We start from the raw sequence: 21,534 nt of genomic DNA, 5'->3' as shown, positions 1-21,534 counted from the left end.
CCCAGTGCCCCCAGCCTTCCAGCCAGCACCACCGCCAAGAACCAAAATAATTCCAAATTGCCCCAGAAAGCATGAGGACTCACAAGAATGACAATTCCCTTAGCTGGCATATGCAGCAACAAAAGTCCATCTGCCCAATTCCCCACCCCCACCCCACCCCACCCCACCACAGATCTTCTGCTTTTAGTAGCTGGGGCCATACCTTCCTCAGAGGGATCCTGATGCCTGGCTGCTCTCAAGGAGCTGGGTGAAGCGACGCTTTTAGGCTGAGTGGAGGATTCATCCTGGCCCAGCCTGCATTCCCCGAGATCAGTGTGCCTGGGAGCTGGGCTATCAGGGCTGGGCAGAATGTGCCTCCGCAGTGCTAGAAAGAGCCAGTGAGAACAGTCACACCAGAAGGGGATCAGTTCAGGGCTTCCCTGGCCATCCAGGGGTTAAGACTCTGTGTTTCCAATGCAGGAGGCGTCGGTTCGCCCGGTTGGGGAACTAAGATCCCACATGTGATACAGCCAAATAAATAAAATTAAAAAAAAAAAAAAGGGGGGGATCGGTTTCCTCTACTGGGACTGACTGAGCTCTCCCTGAGATTTTAGGGGCCAAAGGAAGAATCTGGAAACTCCTGAGATATGTCCATCACATGCCTCCTCCTCCATTTCCTTGGCTGGCTTCCCTCCACTGGGGTGGAAAGAGGCCCACATTTCTGCTGATACCCACATCCCTCAAGCATAAATCTCTCCTTGGCTTGAATTCTTTCAGCCGCAGGGAGGCATCTACTTTATTCACTCTTCTAGCCCGGCACTTAGCACTTGATTTGATGGTAATATTGATAATGATTGTAGTCATAATAATAAAGGCAAGAACTTAAAGTGATACTTACTGAGTGCTTACTACATGCCAGGCACTGTTCTAAGTCCTCCACATGTATTGACTCATTTAGTCCTTCCAAGAAACCTATGGGGTGTGTTTTATTATTTCCTCATTTTACAGGTGAAAAAACGGAGGCACAGGAAGTTAAGTGATTCATCCAGGGATTGCCCTGGTGGTCCAGTGATTAAGAATCCACCTTCCAATGCAGGGAACACATGTTTGATCCCTGGTCTGGGAACTAAGAACCCACGTGCTCTAGGGCACTGAGTACTGCAACTAATACCAAACATGGCCAAAAATAAGTAATTTTTTTTTTTTTAAGTAATTTGTTCAGGGACACAAAACTAGTTTCAGCAGTTCTGGGCTGGAATCCTGACAGTATGACTCTAGACCTGTAACCATGACACTGCACTGCACTGCCTCTGTTCCATGGCACATGATAGCCATTCAATAAGGTGGCTCAGTTGGTAAAGAATCCACCAGCAACTGCTGGTGGGTACTGCTTGCAATACAGGAGACCAGAGCTCGATCCCTGAGTCAGGAAGATCCCCTAGAGAAGGTAATGGCAACCCATTCCAGTATTCTTGCCTGGAAAATCCCATGGACAGATAAGCCTGGCGGGCTATAGTCCATGGGGTCACAAAAGTTGGAAACAACTTAGCAACTAAGCCACCACCACAAAGATTCACTTTTTAATGAATGACTAACCAGAGAATAACCTAAATGGCTGAGAACTGGGCAGGGAGCCACACCTAGAATCTAAAATCTCCTGGACCCCTGCACGGCTCCCTCCATGGAAGGTGAGGGGAGGACCCTGGAGGCAGGTGTGGCCCACACCCTGGGTGGATAAAACTTCCTCCCATTCCCCTTCCTCTGACTGCAGATAGGAAAGGCAAGGAGCCTCTGATGGCTCTTTTCCTGAGGTGTGTCCAGAGATGCTTCCTGGCCCAGAGAAACTCCCAGCCCAGCCATTCTGTCCCTGGGACCGAGAACTCACAGGAACAAGGGTGCCTCAAGGGAGATGAGAGGAAGCAGTCCAACGGACTGCACCAAGAGCAGTGCTCCACTCGCCAAGGTCCTGCTGGCAGGGATGTCTGGAAGTGGATCTGCCTCGCCAGCTGCAGGGCCAATACGGCCAGAGTGCCCTGGGGAAGACAGCACATAATGGACACAGCTCTCCATCGATCAACTCCTGCAGTCCAATGTCACTCCCTTGAGAAGCCTTTCCTGATTTCTGGCTGTGACCGATTGCCCGCTACACACTCTCACAAGCACCCAAACTTCCCCTGTGGAGCCCAGATCACACTGGTACTTAAACAGTCATCTCTGCAATTATCCATCAAGGTCTGTCTCTCCTGTTAGTCTCTAAGCACTACAAGGGCAGGAACCATGTCTGTTTTGCTCACCTATGTATTCCTAATAGACCATAGATATAGTCTAGTAGATATAGACTTATCTATCCATCTATCTATATAATCTAGTAGATACAGGCACCTAATAGATACAGCACTAATAAATAAATGTTGAATAGATGAATGAGTGAGTGACTGAATAAACAAGGTCAGGCTTTTTCACATGCGCAGTAGTGACAGAGCTCAGGGGTGACATCAGGACCCCTGAGATCCAGACCCAGTTTATAGAAGGACTCACTACAGGATCACCCTAGGGTTCATATCATTGACACAATGGGAAAACACCCCCTCTCCAGGATGTGTTGTGCCCCTAGGCCACAGCTCCCCAGCGAGAAGTGCCCTTGGTGTGGAGACATTCCAGGCTCAGCTCTGCTGATGACACCAAATTAAAGATTAGAAATCTGAGGCTCAGAGAGGTCAAACCTCGTGCCCAAAGTACATAGCATGAAAGTGAGAGGGATGAGAAATGATGGACATGAGAATGATGTGAGTGCCAACTTCATTTAGAGTATCTTAAAAACAGAACCTGAGAGGCAAAGATTCTGCCCTGATAGACCTCCTGTCAGCTCATGTTACTAAACCTCTGTCTTTATAGATCAGAGTCAACAAATATTTACTAAGTAACTGTTACAGGCCAGGATGTGTACTGAGTGCTTTCACAAGCTATACTAGATACAGCAACCAAGGCACAGACCATAGTAGCTAACAGCATGAGCTCCAGAGTAAAATCTGGTTCTTCTACTTAATAGCTGTGTGCTCTTAAGAGTGTTACCTAAACTTTCAGAGCCTGAGTTTCCTCATCTATAAAATGAATATTATATTTCCTCTGTAAAGCTTTGTAAGGATTAATATACAGAGAATCTATTAATAAATAAAAAGTTAGCTATTTAGTAATATTTAGTTGTAAGCGTCATGAAGGGAAGAATCATATCTACCTTGTTCTCTGATATGTCCCTAAGGCATAGCAAAAAATGCCTGGCTCAATGAAGGTGTTCAATAAATCTTTACTGAATAAATGGAGGATTACATACAAGGGGAGCAGGGGGAACAGGATCAGCAATATCTCCCCAAATATGCTCCAACACCATGGGTTACTCAAATTTTGAGTGTGGGCACATTGATACCCTAGCTCTTGTTTCTAGGCTACACTTCCATACAGGATCATTCTCATCCACAATGAAGGTCAAGGAAAGGACTGGGGAAGCCTTACCCATGATATGGCATCCCACAATGTGTTCCGGGAGCCACGAGCAGACATCCACTGGAAGGCATCCTTCCATCCATGGGACTTTGGGCCCCTGCTTGTGCCTGGGCCAGGGCAGTGGGGGCTGGACCTAGATGTAACAGAGGCTATCAAGTTCTGGCCTAAGTGAAGGTAGAGGGAGGCCAGGGAGCACATGGGTGACAGAATGGCAGTATCTCACCTGTCAAAACTGGGCACAGGAACCAGCAGGTTGGAGGAGGTAGCCTGGGGCCCATCTGGGCTCGAGGACTTGGGGGTCACCCCACGAAGGCCAGGTCCCAGCAGACGGGGAAGAGCTGTACAGGGCAAGGATCAGTCACTTTGACATGAACGGGATTGAGGCAAGGACGTATCCACCAGTCTTCCCTCTGACCCTTGACAGAGCCCCACCCCAGGAACCCAGGAAACACTGGCACTTGCTTCTGCAGAGCTTCTTTAACAAGGATACACGTAAGAATCTTTTGCCTACAACAGATTCCAGCGTGCCACCCCAGAACCAAACAAACCAGGATCATTCAGGGTTGAGCTATTTTGAAAAAGTTCCCTGGGTGATTTCTAGTGCCCTTCTGATAACCACTATTCTAAAAAGACCATTCATTCAAACACAAACTCTCGCTCACAGTTTGGAGCGCTTTGTCTCTATAAATCTCGCGTCTTTCCATTGGCTCCGCCCACTCTGCTGCTCATCTTTCCTGTACTCTGCGCACTAACTCCGGCTACTTGACTCCTCCCCTTCCAATAACTCCACCAACTCCTAGGCTCTACGCTCCACCTTCTTCCCACTAACCACTCCCACACCTCAAATTCCAAAGACCCCCCCCCCCCCCCCCCGCCAGACACAGATTGTAGCCCCGCCCCTTACGACGCTACCTCTCCTCCGCTCTAGCACCGCCCACTATTGCTTTTGGCTCGATCCTCCTGGCCGCACCGTCCTCAGTTTCAAGTCTCAGGTGCCGCTTAAGATCCGGGGCTCCGACGTCCCTTACCTCGGCCCAGGAGTCCCGGCAGCCGCCACATGTCGTCGCCAGCACCATAGAGCTCGCGGCCGAAAGAGGGAGGCCAAACCACGGGACAGCGGCTAGAGTGGCCGCTGTGGCGCCCTCCGAGTGGCCAAGTCCCCTAGAAAGCTCGCTGCCAGCCAATTAGAGGGGAGCCCAGCCGGAAGCACGGCAATCAGCGAAAGGAAGTGGGAGTGTAGGCGTATTTGGGGGTAGCGGAGAGGTGAACTGCGACAAGGGCACGGGGATGTTGCCCCAGTATCCTGTGGAAGAGGTGTCATTTGCTGGCTGCACAAGAATGGGGGGATCGCACAGAGACACGGGGTGGCAGGTGGCGAAGCTGAACCGCCTCAGAAACAGGACCGTTGAGAAGCAGGGCGAGAGCGGCCTCTGTGGTGCTGGACGACCTCGCAGACCCCGTGGAGGCTCAAGGGAGAACAATCTTCCCCAGGCCCCGAGGCTAGAGATGGGAGACACCAGACCCAGTGGGTGGAGGAGAGGAGCCTTAGGGTGCGACGGAGTAAAACAGTAGTCCGAGCTTTCCGCCCGGGGCCATCAGCTTGGAGTTGGAGACCCGGCTCGACTTGATAGGAGATGAAAAACTGCACGTGGGGTTCCGATTCGACTCTGGCTCGGCTTTGTCTCACTGTATACCCTCCGGCCGAGCCCTTCCTTTGTCAGTGCCTCAGTCTGCCCCATGATAGGCTCAGATGGAGTGATCTCACCTGGTCCTTCCTGGTTTGACGGGAACAAATTTCTGGTTTGAATTGCTGCTTTCAAAGAGGAGACTGGCCCTCTCCTGGCCGCCTGTTAATCAGAGCTCTTATCTTCAGTCTAAGCCAGTGTTATCTGTGTATTCTTTCGTTGGGCAAAGAATCAATCCTCTTTCCCCACAGTTGAATCCATGAAATAAAGGATCTCAAATTCAAATGTAAGTTGCTCACACTTTCTCCCTCCTCCTCTCTCCCTGGCAGGTGACTTCTGGGTTGGTGGAAGTCTCTATCTGAGGTAAAAGAGTACCTGGGGGCGGGTAGTGGGGGGTACCTACCTTTAGACCCAGGCGTGTGTTATGACAGGTATATTGATTTGTTTGGCAAATTTTGAGCCATGTGTCAGCCACCATCCTAGAATCTGAGAAGACTGATGAGTAAAAGGTATTTATAGCCTCCAGGAAGACATGGTCTAGTATTTTAAGAGTGGCCTCTGAGGCAGCCCACTCCAGTACTCTTGCCTGGAAAACTCCATGGACTGAGGAGCCTGGTAGGTTACAGTCCATGGGGTCCCAAAGAGTGGGACAGGACTCACCGACTTCACTTTCACTTTCTGGAGTTCCACAAATGGTTCTAATCCCAGCCTTCTTATTTCCTGTTTCATATTCTTGGGCGGTTTACTTAACCACTTTAAGCCTCGGGTTCTTGATCTATAAAATAGGAAAAATAATACCTCATGCAGTTGTGAGGCTTAAATAACACATTTTAAATGTTTAGTTCCCAACAGATAGTAAAAGCCTAGTAAGTGTAAGTTGGCGTTAGTACAGCAGTAGAGGAAGTGAATAGGCCAAAGGCATAGATATGTTCCAATAGAAGCATGAGCACTGGATTATTGGATACCATGGAAGAATTCAGAAAAGTAGTGCATTTGAGCTGGACCTTTAAATACAAGTAAGAATTCACCAGGTGAAGGGAGAAGGGAAAAAGGATTGCAAGCACAAGAAACTGATGGAGGCCTAGAAGTGTTAATATTGGGAAACTTCAGAAATACGCTTGCTTTGGAATTTGGGGCAGCCACCTTTCACATTCCTTGTGTTGCTGCATCAAAGTAAAATAACAAGCATGCTGGTTCAGGTCTCTTCTTCCTCCTAAGAACTTCTGCCTCCTTCCTTTCAGCGAGAGATGGGGAGGGGGAGTTGGTTTCATTCCTCAAGGCTCAGCCACCTCCAGTTCTTTAGTGACAACTCCTCAACTGTTCGAGCCCTTGCTGTTCTCCACTTTCCCCAATTCCTGTAGCACTTAGTTTCTTACCACACAATTTAGCAGTAATTATATGTTGTCCTGTTATTTAATTATCTCATTTGGGTAAGTCTAGTCTCCCCTGTTCTCTCCCTCAGGGCAGGGATGGCATTTTCCCATTTTGCGTTCCACATAAGGCTTGACACAAACTGTCAATCTACAGAAGGTGTTCGAAAGATACCCATTGAGTTGACTAGACACTTTGTGCTGATGATTACTTCAGATAAGACCACCAGACCTCAGTCATGGGATTTATTGATTTAAGCGGAAATGTATTTATTCCACATACACTGAAGGCCCTCCGTGTTTAAAATGAGTTGAAAAATTTTGAAGATGATGTCTAGTCCTATTTGTAGAATGGTATTTCGGTGTCCCTTGTCTCTAGAAGCCCGTGAACACTAACAGACCATTTGAGTGAGGGGTACTTGGCGAGGGCAGCTGTCGTCCTCACTGATAGGCCAGATCACCTGTTTAGCACTGCCCAGGGGAGTACTATCGGAGATGACACCTTTGTTCCCTTGCCTTTACCTTGGCCTGAACTTCTAGGCCCAAGCCATTAGCCTTTCTCTTCTGCTCCCAAGGTTGCTCTGTGTTGCCTTGCAGCTCTGCAAATCCTTCTACAAAGGTAAGCTATCTCACTTACATTGGGAACTTACTGCCCAAATGTCCAGTTAATCACCTTTTGTTGATATCAATGTATAGTCAACACAGTGAATGTTCTAGACATTTGTTGTTGCCTTCATTCTGTAGACGTTCTTAATTTGCATTCATCAAGTATATGAGAGCTTATTCTGTGTTGGGGAATGTCCTGAGTGTATAACAATTTTTAAAAACTGGATGTGACCCCTGCCTTCATGGAGACAGTAGTCTGGCAGGGTAAGCAAATTCATAGACAATTAAAATCCCAAATTGTCCTTTAGTTATATATTGCAGCACAGCAAACTCTCCAAAATTTAGTGGCTTAAAACAATCATGTTATCATCTCTTGCAGTTCTGTGAATTGACTGGGCTCAGCTGGGCAATTTTGCTAGTCTCACTTGGGGTCTGTCGTGAGGTGGCAGTCAGATGGCAGCTGGGGCTGGAGTCATATGAAGACTCAACTAGGCCTCTTTCTTCATGTAGTCCCAGGGCCTCTCCAGCTGGGTAGCTGAACTTCATAAATAGTGGCTCAGAGCTTCTAAATGTACAGAAGTGGGAACTGCCAGGCTTCTTCAGGCTTAGGCCTGGAACCTGCCCAGGGTCACTTCTTCACTCAGTTGGTTAAAACAATTCACAGGGTCACCCGAGCATCAGTGTTTGAGGGGAAGACAAAAGGGCATGAATACTAGGGAATGTAGGGGAAGTACAGAGTGCTATGGGAACACCCAGGGGAGGCTCATAACCTAGGTATGGAAGTCAGGAAAACTTCCTGGAGGCAGTGACCTCTAAACTCCTGCTGCTAAGTCACTTCAGTCGTGTCTGACTCTGTGTGACCCCATAGATGGCAGCCCACCAGGCACCCCCGTCCCTGGGATTCTCCAGGCAAGAACACTGGAGTGGGTTGCCATTTCCTTCTCCAGTGCATGAAAGTGAAAAGTGAAAGTGAAGTCACTCAGTCGTGTCCGACTGTTCTCGACCCCATGGACTGCAGCCTACCAGGCTCCTCCGTCCATGGGATTTTCCAGGCAAGAATACTGGAGTGGGGTGCCATTGCCTTCTCCAACCTCTAAACTGATGAACCTGAATGATGAGGCATGGAAACTAATCAGATGAAGAAGGGATGGGAAAACACAATTCAGGAAGGGTAAACAACCGATGTAAAGGCCCAGGGAGGCAAAGAGAGCAAAATTTAAGATCTATAGGCTATAGCTAGGGCAGGGATGGTATGGGATAGCAATAGCCCTATACTCTGGAGAGGTAAGTGAGACCAGATCACAAAGTTTTATATCGTCCCCACCCCTACCCCATGTCTCGACTCTGTCTGGAAAGCATCAAAGAAGGAAGGATAAGCATGATCAGGCCTGCTTGTAGGATATTAAAAGGCTGTTGGCTGCTGTGTGGGGGACGGTTTGAAGAAAGTCAAGCCCTCACCGTCATCCTGTCCCTTCTAGCCAATGACCTCACCCTCATCACTGAGAAGGCTGAGTCATCACCTCAGCCCGAATACCAGTTCTTTTCGCTTTTTGTTAGTAGGAATTTGTATTATTAAAAAAACGCAAACTCCTTTGTGTTGTGCAAGTTGGGTTTTTTTTGGCCATGCCTTGTGGCATGTGGGATCCTAGCTCCCCAACCAGGGATCGAATCTGTGCCCCTGGCATTGGGAACACAGAGTCTTAACCATTGGACTAAAGAGACATTCCTTTGTGTAAGTTTTTTTGTTTTCATTTTGTATTAGAAAAACAAACAAACAAAAAGTCACAGAAAGCCTGCTATTCCCAGTAGGATCTGGACATGAGGTTGGCCAGGTCATCAACCAGTTCATACCTAACTAAGTGTGAACTGTGTTAAGGAAGAGTTTGTCTGCTGAGAGCAGGGACTGTGCCAGGCTCAGTGGATTCTACCCCTCACTTAAGAAATGGTCTATTAAAGAAGAGCCTACTCCAGTAAAAAACGGTGTTTATATAGCTTATAACAAAACCCTGCAGACCCATGCCACACACAGCTCTCTACCCTCTCACCCTACTACCTAGAGGCAACCATTTTCAACTTAAAATTTCAGGAAGAGCACAGAAGAACACTGGAATGGGACTGACTGGCCTCCAATCCATCTCTCCTACTTATCAGCCAAGTGACCTTGGTCAAGTGAATTGTAATCTTTTATCTTGGTTTCCTCATCTGTAAGATGGGAATGATAGTTGTACCCTTCTCATGAGGTAACACATCATTGACTGGCACATGGTCAACAAACGGTGATATGAAGAAGGCTCTAACTTGAAGAGCTGCTGGGAGCACAGATATGGATGTTTAGCTGCACACTGTCCAGATAAATGTAAGGCATGAACGTGAGTCGAAGGAAATGACAAGAACACAGACTCATTTGAAGAGGTCTGTCTCTTTTCTTTGTCTTAAGGCCAAACTCTGTTTGTTCCTAGTTCCATTCCCTTCCTATCTCTTCTAGAACCTTGTCTCTATAATTATCCTGACCCTCATGACAAGCATTCATCTATTTTTTCTTTCTATGAAATATACACAGGCCTTTCCCATCTTGGAGAACATCCTTTATTTGATCCTCCTGTGTTTTTCAGCTCCTATTTCATTCTCTCCACTGTCAGATTTCTTAATTAGCACACACATTGCCTCCCATTCCTTCCTGACTCCTTCACTTTTCAGCTGCCTCCCAGCTTCCATTGCTGTTCTTCTGACACAGCTGTCACCAGGGTCATCAAAGACCACCTCATTAACCACCTGTGGGCCTTTGCTCAGTCAGCCTCCTTGACCCAGAGCATTTGACTCAGTTCACCATCCACTCCTTAACTCTCACATACCAAACTGCTTCATCATCTCTCTCTCTTATTTCTGTCAACTGTATCATTTCCCCCAACCATTCAGGAATAAACCTTGAACTCAAGGTTCATTCAGCTCCTTTCTCTGCCCACTCTCACATTACTTTTGAGTCTTACTGCAAATATTAGAAACTCGTTGAAGCTAGCTTTTTAGAAAAGTCTAATCAGAATATGGAGGAGTGGGGGACAGCTTAATGGAGCCCCAAAGACAGGATGCAGCTGGAGCCCAGGAAAGCCCAGGACAGTAGACTTGGAGTTAATGAACTGAGTTCTCTCTCTCTACATTTCTCCAGAAGGAGACTTTTGGGATGATCTGCACCCCGGAGTGTCAGACACACCCACACCCAGCTAGTCACAAGTCCTGTAAAAATTGCCATCTTTTGTGTCAGGTCCTTGAATCTGTCTCCTCTCCAGCTTCCCTTGTACTGGATCTCCTGTGTTTGTTTACCTCCTGATTACTGTTTCTGCCATTGCTTCTTCCTCCTGACACTGAGTAACAGCATTGACCACATTTCAGTTCTCTGTCCATTGCTCTTTGTTTGACTATCCTTCTGGGCTGCTGACTCCTAAACAGGAGTAGAGTGGTTAAGAGCGTGAATTCCTGAGTCCTAATGGCCTGGGTTTGAATCCCCTACCACTTTCTGTGTTGTTGTTGTTTGTATTGTTTGTTTTTATTTATTTATTTTTGGCTGCATCTGGTCTTAGTTGCCCCAAGGCATATGGGATCTTAGTTCCTGGACCAAGGATTGAACCCATGCCTCCTGCAGTGGGGGCACAGAGTCCTAACCACTGGACCGCCAGGGAAGTAACCCCCAACTCCACTTTATAGTTGAGTGAACTTGGCAATGTTACTTGAATTTTTGAGCCTTAATTCCTTGTCTGTGAAATGGGATAATACGGGTCCCTTCCTAACAGCGCTGATGTGAAGATTCACTGGGCAAGCACACATGAAGTGCTTACCCCTGCACACAGAAAGGAATTGATAAATGTCAGCTATTATCAGCCTTATCCTTGTTCTCTTTCCCAACATCACCAGCTAGTCTCTTCCATTGGATATCCTGCTGTGACCTCAGGTCCTCCTGTCAGAATTTGCAGGAGCCATTGGCTGAAAGATGCAGCTTTCTGAGTGCTGGAGGAGGGGCAAGCTGAAAAAGAGGAGTGGTCTCATCAGATCCTTGAAGGAATTCTGACCTAGCCTCAACCAGGCTCAAGCAGATAAGACTGAAGAACAGTTCCCCTGTAACCCTCCAAAAGCTGGCTGATTCTTGGAATCTGGGAGAACAGGCAGGGCTGTCTTTAAGAAAGTAAATGAAGGATGTGAATCCAACCTTTAAAAAAAAAGCCCTTAGGGTGGTGAGAGGAGAAGTAGCAGGATCAGTGGAGCTTCGGGGTGGGTGTGAAAGGTGAGAACAACACCCTCAGGGCGCTGAGCCGGCTTAGGCTGGGGCCTCCCTCCAGAGCTGGCGTTTGGCAGCACAGAAGCCAGAGGCGCTCCTGTTTTTAGCTGAGCTGTTGCACGTCCCCTTTGCTGCCCTGCGAACACTCCTCATTAAGCTCTTGTGCGGAACAGGGTGTACGGCTTTCACGTGCCCCTCAGCCTGGTGCTCCCACCTCCCTCTCTGCTGCTTGGGTGGCGGGATTAATACCAGCAGGAATGCCGTGAGGGGCAGTGCCCCACTGTCACTTGGTCCGGAACCAGAACTGGGGTCGTGGGCAGGAAGAGTAACCTCACTGAGAGCCCTTTGCTCTGAGGCAGAAGGCCAAGTAGTTAAGAGCTCTGGGCCTGAAGCAGAATGCACCCCTCTTTGAATGCCACTTCTGCCATGGCTATCTTTGGGATCCCAGGCAAGCTGTTTAACCTCTATGCTTCATCTGTACAATAGGGATGATAACTGCTCACTCACTCAAACATGTCCAACTCTTTGCAACCCTTTGGACTGTAGCCCACCAGACTCCTCTGTCCATGAGAGTTTTGACTCAAGAATATTGGAGTGGGTTGCTACTTCCTCCTCCACTTCCGGACCCCGGGGGTTGAACCTGCATCTCCTGCATTGCAAGAGGATTCTTAGCTGCTGAGCCATTGGTGAAGACAGGGATGATAATAAGCCTATCTAATAGTTGTGAGTTTTAGTAAGATAATGCAGGTCAAGCATGAAGCTTAGTCAACTTAGACCACCTGGAACCAAGGGTCCTATCCTTATAGACACAGTCTTCCCCATCACCCCCACACACTCTGTTGTCTCTACCCTATCTGTGTTGTCCTCTATTTACATGTCTGTCTCTGCTATCAGACTATGAGCTCTAGTAGGTCAGCAACGGAATTGTATGAATCTGTGCCCTTGGTGCCCTGCTTAATAAATACATTTATTGTTGAAAGGAAGTGGTAAAATAATATAGAAGATTCAAGATTCTCTGGTCTCAGAGTCCCATCATTTCACCACAAATAGAGTGGTGTCAGTCACTGTCCTGGGGGCTGGGGATTCCACAATGAATGGAACAGGTTGAGCTCCAGGCCTCATGGTATGAACTGTCCAGGGAGTGACAGACATTAAAGATATAACCAAAATGATGATATATTACAACTGGAGCATTGCTAGTAAGAAGCCTGGGCTGTAGTATAAGAGCAGAGACTACATTTGAGGGTGGTAATGGAGAATCAGGAAGTTTCCTGGATGATGTAACAAGTAAACTGAAGCCCTAAGAATGGGCAGCCTGGGTTGAAGTGGAAGGTGGAAAATAGCCTTCCAAGCACAGGAAACAGCATGTGCAAAGGTCCCGAAGTGCAAGGGAGCTAGGCTGCTGTGCAGAACTTAGTGACTGGTGCCTAGGATGGAGTGGTCAGTGGCTTCTCCAAGGCCAGAAAGCTGGGAGCATGGATTATGCAGAGCCTTGTAGGTTATGGTGAGAATCTAAGCCTTTATCGTGATGATAATAGATAACATTTATTCAATTTTATGTGTGTTTGTACTGAATAGAGCACTTTATGTGTGTTTTCTCATTTACTTTTCACAGTCCCCCAGGAGGGTGGTGATATTATTCCCATTTTGCAGATGACGAAACCCTGGCTCAGAGGTTAACTTGTTCAAGGTCAACCAGTTGGCAGTGACCGATATGGGATTTGAACCATCAGGATGCCAATGCTTGCCCTCTTAATCCCTGTGTGGCTCAACGTATGGGCTAAACGTCGTCTTCAGTCCGTGCGCTTCATCCTCAAAGCCTGCATTTTACTCTCAGCATGTTCCCAGTCCTTCTCCCGGGAACTGGAGGAACTCACGCAGAGGCTCGCCCGGATGAGATGAGCTCCCTGGCGGCGGGCCGGACTGCGGGTAGTGGCGGGCACCCAGCCGCCTCTGCGCAGGCCTCCTCCACCCACGTGAGGGGTCGGGGCGCGGGCGCCTGGAGTCGTGGAGCGCGGCCGCAGTGCGGTGGGCACTGGTATGTATGCTAGCGTTGCCGCGGCGGCTGTGAAATCTGGAGGTATCGGACCCCAGAGAGCCGCGGGGGTGTGGGGAAGGAGGGGCGCCCCTCGGCGTCCTGCCGAGGGCCCTCTCTCCCGGCGATGCCCCCCGTAGTCCGGATCACGTTCCCTCCAGTCTTGAGGGAGAAAACAGGGTTCATTTCTGATTAAAAAATGACTGTTTTAAAAATGGGTTTTATTTTTTCTCTCTGTCCTCTTCCAGAGCTAGAAAGGGGCGGAAAGCGACAGCGAGAATCCATTCCAAATGAGCAGCCAAGAGGAGACGCGGCAGCTCCCAGATGTTGATGTTTTGTTTTTTGACATAAATCTTTGCACTCATATGGGAGTTTTCATTGATTTATGTTTCCATCTGCTGAATTTCCTTTTATTTATTTAATACGGCTTTTTGGGGAAATCTTGCTCGGAAGCTCTGGAGGAGCATAAACTGTGCCCACCGCTGTACCCCTCCCCCCTCCTCCAAACCTTGGTTGCCAGGAGGAGGGGAGTGAGTGGCACCCCGTGGAGAAGGCAGCGGCAGGTCCTCTTCTGAGGGGGCGGGGCAGGCGCCCTAGGTCCCCGTCAACATGGCTGTTGCCCTGCTTGGTGCCTGCAAACCCGACAAAGAAACGGCAGGAGAGACTCCAGTCTGTTCCTTCTCCCTCCTGCCCACCCACAGTACTGCCCTCCCTTCACGCCAAGACACTTACTCTCCATCTAACAGTGGATGTCTTATTAAACAAATTAAAGAGTATCTCTTTCTACACCCCACCTCCGCCCCTGCACACACCACCCCAGTAGTGATTCTTAGAGCTTCACTTCTAGAGTCAGACTGCCTGAGTCTGAATCCTGACTTCACTTTGCATAGTGAATTCTTGAGCACCTTAACTACTCTGAGCCTCTAAAATGAGCCTGTAAAACTACTCTGAGCCTGTAAAATGGGGATGATTATTGTTTCTTCCTCAGATACAGTTACAGTTTACAGATGAGACATTGATGCTGAGGGTAGTTAAGAGATTTGCCTGACTAGCTTGGAGCCAGGACACATTCCTATGTCTTTCTGATCCTCACCCTACTCACTCCCAACTCTTGCCCCACTGTTCCTCCAGCTTTCTCAGGATAGGCCATTTGCAGCAGAAAGGGGGCACCCTCTTTTCCATGAGGCAGAAGAAAAGATTAGTAGTTATGGTTTAGGATGTCTGACATCTTAGAACAATATCCATCTAACCTTAGAACACAGGCCCTGATTTGGGCAGCACCCACAGGTCATCTCATCCTGTCTTCTACCTAATCCATTCAGACTTTCCCCACAGATACAGAAAACTCACCTCCTTATAGCCCCTTCTATTTGAGGGCGCCTCTAGGTGGCTCAGACGGTAAAGCATCTGTCTACAATGCGGGAGACCCAGGTTCAATCCCTGGGTTGGGATCCTCTGGAGAAGGAAATGACAATCCACTCCAGTACTATTGCCTGGAAAATCCCACGGACAGAGGAGCCTGGTAGGCTACAGTCCATGGGGTCGCAAAGAGTCGGACACGACTGAGCGACTTCACTCACTTTCTAGGTATCAGGAGACTCACAGACCCTTTGAATGTAACAAACCACGATTTCCACAGACCAAGCGCCTTAAGACCCCTTGTTGCTCAGAGGGAGGGATTATTCAGTGTGAGATTTTTCCTTAGCACGTGAGAGTTGGACAGTGAAGAAAGCTGAGTGCCAAAGGATTGATGCTTTTGAACTGTGGTGTTGGAGAAGACTCTTGAGAGTCCCTTGGACTGCAAGGAGATCCAACCAGTCCATTCTGAAGGAGATCAGCCCTGGGATTTCTTTGGAAGGAATGATGCTGAAGCTGAAACTCCAGTACTTTGGCCACCTCATACGAAGAGTTGACTCATTGGAAAAGACCCTGATGCTGGGAGGGATTGGGGGCAGGAGGAGAAGGGGAAGACAGAGGTGAGATGGCTGGATGGCATCATTGACTCGATGGACATGAGTCTGAGTGAACTCTGGGAGTTGGTGATGGACAGGGAGGCCTGGCGTGCTGGGATTCATGGGGTCGCAAAGAGTTGGACACGACTGAGTGACTGAACTGAACTGAACTGTGAAGGACATTCCCTCCCTATGTATATTCCATCCAGTCCAAGTTTCTCTGCATGTGCTCTGTGGGGCTCTCCCTGCAGGGCAGGACATGGCTACATATCTGGGACTCTGTGATTGATTGCTTCTAAGCTCACTCTGTAGGTGCACATGTCCTTAACTCTTCATCCACACGAGCTGTTTTCTGAAACTCCCTTATATGATAAACAGACATGCTTGATGTCTCTGTATGTGCTCAGTGCGTTACAGGAAGTAACTCAAAATAAGATTATTAAAGAGAATGCGATGGTATAGGAGGGCACTTCTGTTCACTTTGCTCAGCAACTACCTGAAAGCGAAAGTCACTCAGTTGAGTCTGACTCTTGGCGACCCCATGGACTGTATAGTTCATGGAATTCTCCAGGCCAGGATACTGGAGTGGGTAGCCGTTCCCTTCTCCAGGGTATCTTCCCAACCCAGGGGTCAAACCCAGGTCTCCCGCATTGCAGGTGGATTCTTTACCAGCTGAGCCACCAGGGAAGCCCAAGAATACTGGAATGGGTAGCCGATCCCTTCTCCAGCAGATCTTCCCGATCCAGGAATCAAACCGGGGTCTCCTGCATTGCAAGAGGATTCTTTACCAACTGAGCTATCAGGCAAGCCCCCTACCCCTGCCCCCATTACCTTCTTCTTGAACTGAAACCTACTACTTGGTTACATAATTTATCCTTGAGATTGCCATGAGACAGAAAAGAAGAGGAACATTATTAGTAAGGTAAGCAAGGAAGAAACAACTCTAGAAATAATGGGGGGAGGGGAGGCAAAACATTGTGGTGAGGAGGCTAATTATCCACCAAAATCCATCTTCCCCCCTGTCCGTGGTAACAGATTTGAGCTGGGATATGTCTGTCTGGTCAGTCTATATTTTCCACCATCCATCACAGCTAGGTATAGCCAGGAGACTAAGAAGTGATATAGAGCACTTTCAGGCCAAATTTATAAAACCTTACATGTACATAAAATCTTTCTTAATTTATTCATTTGGCTGTGCTGGGTCTTAGTTGAAGCACATGGAATCTTTAATCTTTGTTGTAACGTACGGGATCTTTAGCTGCAGCATGCAAATGCTTAGCTGTGGGGAATCTAGCTCTGATCAGGGATCGAATCTGGGCCCCCTGCACTGGGAGTGTGGAGTCTTAGGCACTGGACCAGTAGGACTTACACATGATTCTACTCTCTCGCCAGCTGGATCTCGAACATGGCAGCAATCCGGCCTCAACCACGTATTTCATGACAAAGTCCTAGAGTAACCTTGATTTCTTAATGGCTTGTAGAATAGAACTGCCTACTGATCTGAAACATTCCCTTCAGACCATTATATGAGAGATTTATATTTTAAACTACTGAGTTATTACTGGTTTTCTAGTTACAGCAGTTGAGTATACCTTAATTAGAGCAGAGGGTAGGTAGTGAGCTGGTTAAGAGCCTGACCTTCAAAGTCAGATCGACGTGGTATAAATCCTAGCTCCCCTCCACTTGGAACCAGTGATCCTGAGCTACTGATGAGTATCCATGTCCTCATCAGTAAAATGAGAGGGATAAACACAACATAAAACACAACCACTTTGAAAAACAATCTTTGGGATTGTTCATCACAGCTGAAGATACTCATATTCTATGATGCAGCAATTCCATTACTAATTATATATGTGCTCTAGAGAATTATGGACCCATGTACACCAGAACTCATGTACAAGAATGTTTGTGTGGTCTGAAAAGGAGAAACAACCCCAATGCCCATCTATAATGAATGGAAATATAAATTGTGGTATTTCATATAGTGGAATATATACCAGTGAATACTAGTTACCTTCAGATATGTGAAACAACATAAATGAATTCTACATAAATTCATGATAAGGAAAAACCTTTAGAGGATATATATTGTATTATTCCATTCATGTATAGTTTTAAAAGAAACAAAAGAAAACTATACAATTTAGTAATGCATGTAAGTTGCTTCAGAAGTGTTCAACTCTTTGCGACCCAGTGGACTATATATATATAGCCTGCCAGGCTCCTCTGCCCATGGGCTTCTCTAGGCAAGAATACTGGAGTGGATTGCCCTGCCCTTCTCCAGGGGATCTTCCCAAGCCACCACTCTTATGTCTCCTTCATTGGCAGGCAGGTTCTTTACTACTAGCACCACCTGGGAAGCCCTAGGAATGCATGCTGCTGCTAAGTTGCTCTTCAGACTCTGTGCGACCCCATAGATGGCAGCCCACCAGGCTCCCCCGTCCCTGGGATTCTCCAGGCAAGAACACTGGAGTGGGTTGCCATTTCCTTCTCCAATGCATGAAAGTGAAAAGTGAAAAGTGAAAGTGAAGTCGTTCAGTCATGTCCGACTCTTCGCGACCCCATGGACTGCAGCATACGTGGGTAATAAAACTATAAAGAAAAATAAGGGAATGTTTACCACAGATACATGTGATAATGATACATGATCTACCAATGTTATAATATTGTTATTATATTAATATATTATAGGGGACAAGTATGTGTCAAAGAGTTCATATATATGTTTTAGACATCTTCTGTGTATCTGTTATATTCTACAATTAAGCTTCTAAAGCATGATATACCTGGTAGGGTCCTGTGAGGATTGAACGGGGTAATGCACGGAAGTATTAAGCTGTTTCCTAGTGTATAGTATGTGCTTAAAGGAAGTGACTTTTTTCATGTTGAGGGAAATATCAGGGGCCTTGGAGAAATGCCACGTAATTAGCCAGTAATAAAAATTTTAAACGCTCTGGTTTTTCCTTTGAGACACACTGTCTTCCTATTTTTGTGATATCTGGTATGTAAATATAAGTCTGTGGGGGGTGGTGGTTGGTGATTTAGGGTTAATTGACAATCATAAGCTTAGTGCAGAGCTGGGAAACTTCATTCGCCCCCTCAGAGAAGACACAGAGGGAAGGGTAACCCTAGGGAGCCTGGATGGGAGGGGTAAGAGCAGTGAAGAGAAAACTGCATTTTGCAGGCCTCATCAGAGAGGTCCAGGCGTGAGGCTCTGGCCATCTTCTGGCATGTCTCACCTACACCTTCTGGGCTCCATCATGCTTCCTGCAGTGTGGTGGGGCCTCAGAAGTCTGCACAGGAGACAGCAGGATGGCTCAGGCCCAGCTGAGTGACAGCGAGGAAAGCCACTCTGCTGACAGTATGCTTGAAAGTACCGTGGAGGCAGCCACCCAGCCAAAAGGCACTGGGCTCACGAGGCTGGGAAAACCTGGCCAAGTCTTCCAGCCAAGAGATGCCAACAGAGGTGTGTACCTCTAGATGCCATGTTTGAGGGCCCCAGAACCAAAATTGCTGTCCCCAGGCTTGGCCAGGAGCTCCCTAGCTGTGTGCCTTCCCATGGGGACCCTAATCTGGGTCCTGGGGAAGGCCTTTCCCAACCAGAGTGTGCTGGTTTCCACACCAGGGAGGATACACTTCATCACGCAGTGAAACTCATGGAGAGATGGGAGTTGAAACATTGGATGCACTACCATGAAGTGATGGGACTGGATGCCATGATCTTAGTTTTCTGAATGTTGAGCTTTAAGCCAACTTTTTCACTTTCTTCTTTCACTTTCATCATTTCATGGCAAATAGATTTGGAAAAAGTGGAAACAGTGACAGGTTTTATTTTCTTGGACTCCAAAATCACTGTGGACAGTGACTGCAGTCACGAAATTAAAAGATGCTTGTTCCTTGGAAGAAAAGCTATGACAAACCTGGACAGTGTTATTAAAAAGCAGAGACATCACTTTGCCAACAAAGGTCCGTATAGTCAAAGCTATGGTTTTTCCAGTAGTCATGTATAATGTGAGAGCTGGACCATAAATAAGGTTGAGTGCCGAAGAATTGATATTTTCTAATTGTGGTGCTGGATAAGACTCTTCAGAGTCCCTGAAACAGCAAGGAGATCAAACCAGTCAATCCTAAAGAAAATCAACCCTAAATATTCATTGGAAGGACTGATGCTGAAGCTGAAGCTCCAATTCTTTGGCCACCTGATGCGAAGAGCTGACTCATTGGCAAAGACCCTGATGCTGGGAAAGATCAAGGGCAAGGGGAGAAGGGGGCAGCAGAGAATGAGACGGCTAGATAGCATCACTGACTCAATGGACATGAGTTTGAGAAAACTCTGGGGAATAATGAAGGACAGGGAAGCCTGGCATGCCGCAGTTTGTAGGGTCAGAAAGAGTCTGACATGACTTAGCCACTGAACAATGAAGCAATGAACAAAAGGAAAAGCTTAGGTCCTGCGGGAAAGTATAGTCAACAGGAGACTTAAGACGGTTTCTCAAAAATATGTACCTGTACCTGCATCAGGCATCTAAGGTCTTTGCAGAAAATTCAGATTCCTGGGCTTCATATCAGATCTACTGAGTCAAAGACTCTGAAGGTGGGGCCAGGAATCTGCTTTTTTCTTCATCGGAGCAAAATTTACATAACAAACAATAGCTTTAAAAGTATACATTGCAGTGGCATTTAGCATATTCACAACGTGGTGCAATCATAACTTCTGTTTAGCTCCAAAACATTTTCATCACCCATCAAGCAGTCATTCCTCATGTTCCCCTCCCCCCATCTCTTGGCAACCACTAACCTGCTTTCCATGGATTTACCTATCTTGGATATTTTATCTGAATGAAATTACACACATACGACATATAACACTTTGTGCATGTTTTCTTCAACTTGTAATATTCCTGAGGTTCCTCCATGTTGTGGCATATGCCGGCACTTCATTTCCTCTTACTGATGAATAATATCCCATTAGATGAATATACTATATTTTGTTTGTCCATTCATCCATCGATGGGTATTTGGATTATTTCCACATTTTGGCTACTGTGAATATTGTCGCTGTGAACATACATGCACAAGTATTTGAGTATCTGTTTTCAATTTTCTTGGGTATATACCTAGAAGTGGAATTGTTGGGTCACATGCTAATTCTATGTTTAGCTTTTTAGGGAACCACCAAACTGTTTTCCACAGTGGCTGCACAATTCCACATGCTCACCAGAAATGTACAGGGGCTCCAAGGTCATCACATCCTTGCCAACAGTTGTTTTTTGTTTTGGTGAGTTCGTTTGTTTGCTTGCTCTGTTGGTTTTAGTACAGCCATTCTAGGGGATGTAAAGTGGTATCTCATTGTGGTTTTGATTTCCGTTTCCCTGACTAATGATGTTGAGCATCTTTTCATGTACTTATTGGCTACTTGTACAATCTCCTTTGGAAAAATGTCTATTCAAGGCCTTTGCTCATTTTTAAACTGGGTTATTTGTCTTTTTGTCGCCGAGTTGTAAGAGTTCCATATAGAACCTTATTGGAAATATAACTTGCAAAATGTCTTTCCACTTTCTTAATGGTGTCTTTCAATGCACTAAAGTTTTAAATTCAATGATGTCCAATATGTCCATTTTTTCTTTTGTTACTTGTGTTTTTGGTGTCACATTTAAGACCGTTGCCAAACCCAGGTCATGAAGATTTGCTGTTATGCATTCTTCTCACAGTGTAATAGCTTTAGCTCTTATATTCAGGCCTTTGATCCACACTGAGTTAATCTTTATGTATAGTGTAAAGTAGGGGTCCAGCTTCTCTTCTTCTCTTTCCTCTTCTCCTCTTTCTTTTTGCATAAGGATCTCTGGTTTTTTCTGCACCAAGTGTTGAAGAAACTATTCTCTCTCCATAAAATATTCTTGGCATTCTTGTCAAAACTCAATTAACCGTAGATATATGAGTCTATTTCTGAACCCAGTTCTATTCCACTGATCTATATGTCTATCCTTATGCCAGTACCACACTATTTTAATTATTGTAGCTTTATGGTAAATTTTGAAATCAGGAAATGTGAATCCTCCAACTTTGTTCTTTTTCAAGATTATTTTGGCTAGTCAGGGTCCCTTGTAATTCCATATGAATTTTAGGGTCAGCTTTT

The 21,534-nt window shown here is 46.7% G+C and overlaps 1 protein-coding gene and 1 long non-coding RNA gene across 2 annotated transcripts in view; one reads left to right on the top strand and one right to left on the bottom strand.

The window, feature by feature from the left end:
• The window catches only part of DELE1 (DAP3 binding cell death enhancer 1), a 47,376-nt gene that overhangs the window by 10,054 nt on the left and 15,788 nt on the right, over nucleotides 1–21,534 (bottom strand). The window contains exons 2-6 of the mRNA XM_061423802.1: nucleotides 4,509–5,940; nucleotides 3,704–3,818; nucleotides 3,490–3,613; nucleotides 1,865–2,012; nucleotides 203–364 (exon numbers count right to left, since the gene is read on the bottom strand). Coding sequence (XP_061279786.1) covers nucleotides 203–364; nucleotides 1,865–2,012; nucleotides 3,490–3,613; nucleotides 3,704–3,818; nucleotides 4,509–4,539 — 580 coding nt within the window. The 5' untranslated portion in view covers nucleotides 4,540–5,940. The remainder of the gene's footprint in view (nucleotides 1–202; nucleotides 365–1,864; nucleotides 2,013–3,489; nucleotides 3,614–3,703; nucleotides 3,819–4,508; nucleotides 5,941–21,534) is intronic.
• LOC133251400 (uncharacterized) lies at nucleotides 12,941–15,854 on the top strand. Its single transcript, XR_009737597.1, has 2 exons — nucleotides 12,941–13,446; nucleotides 13,692–15,854. It is a non-coding gene; the product is annotated as an uncharacterized LOC133251400 (long non-coding RNA).

Source organism: Bos javanicus, chromosome 7, assembly GCF_032452875.1.
Source record: "Bos javanicus breed banteng chromosome 7, ARS-OSU_banteng_1.0, whole genome shotgun sequence".
NCBI lineage: Eukaryota > Metazoa > Chordata > Mammalia > Artiodactyla > Bovidae > Bos > Bos javanicus.
The sequence above is the reverse complement of the archived record's forward strand: the minus strand, read 5'-3'. Positions and strand labels throughout refer to the sequence as shown.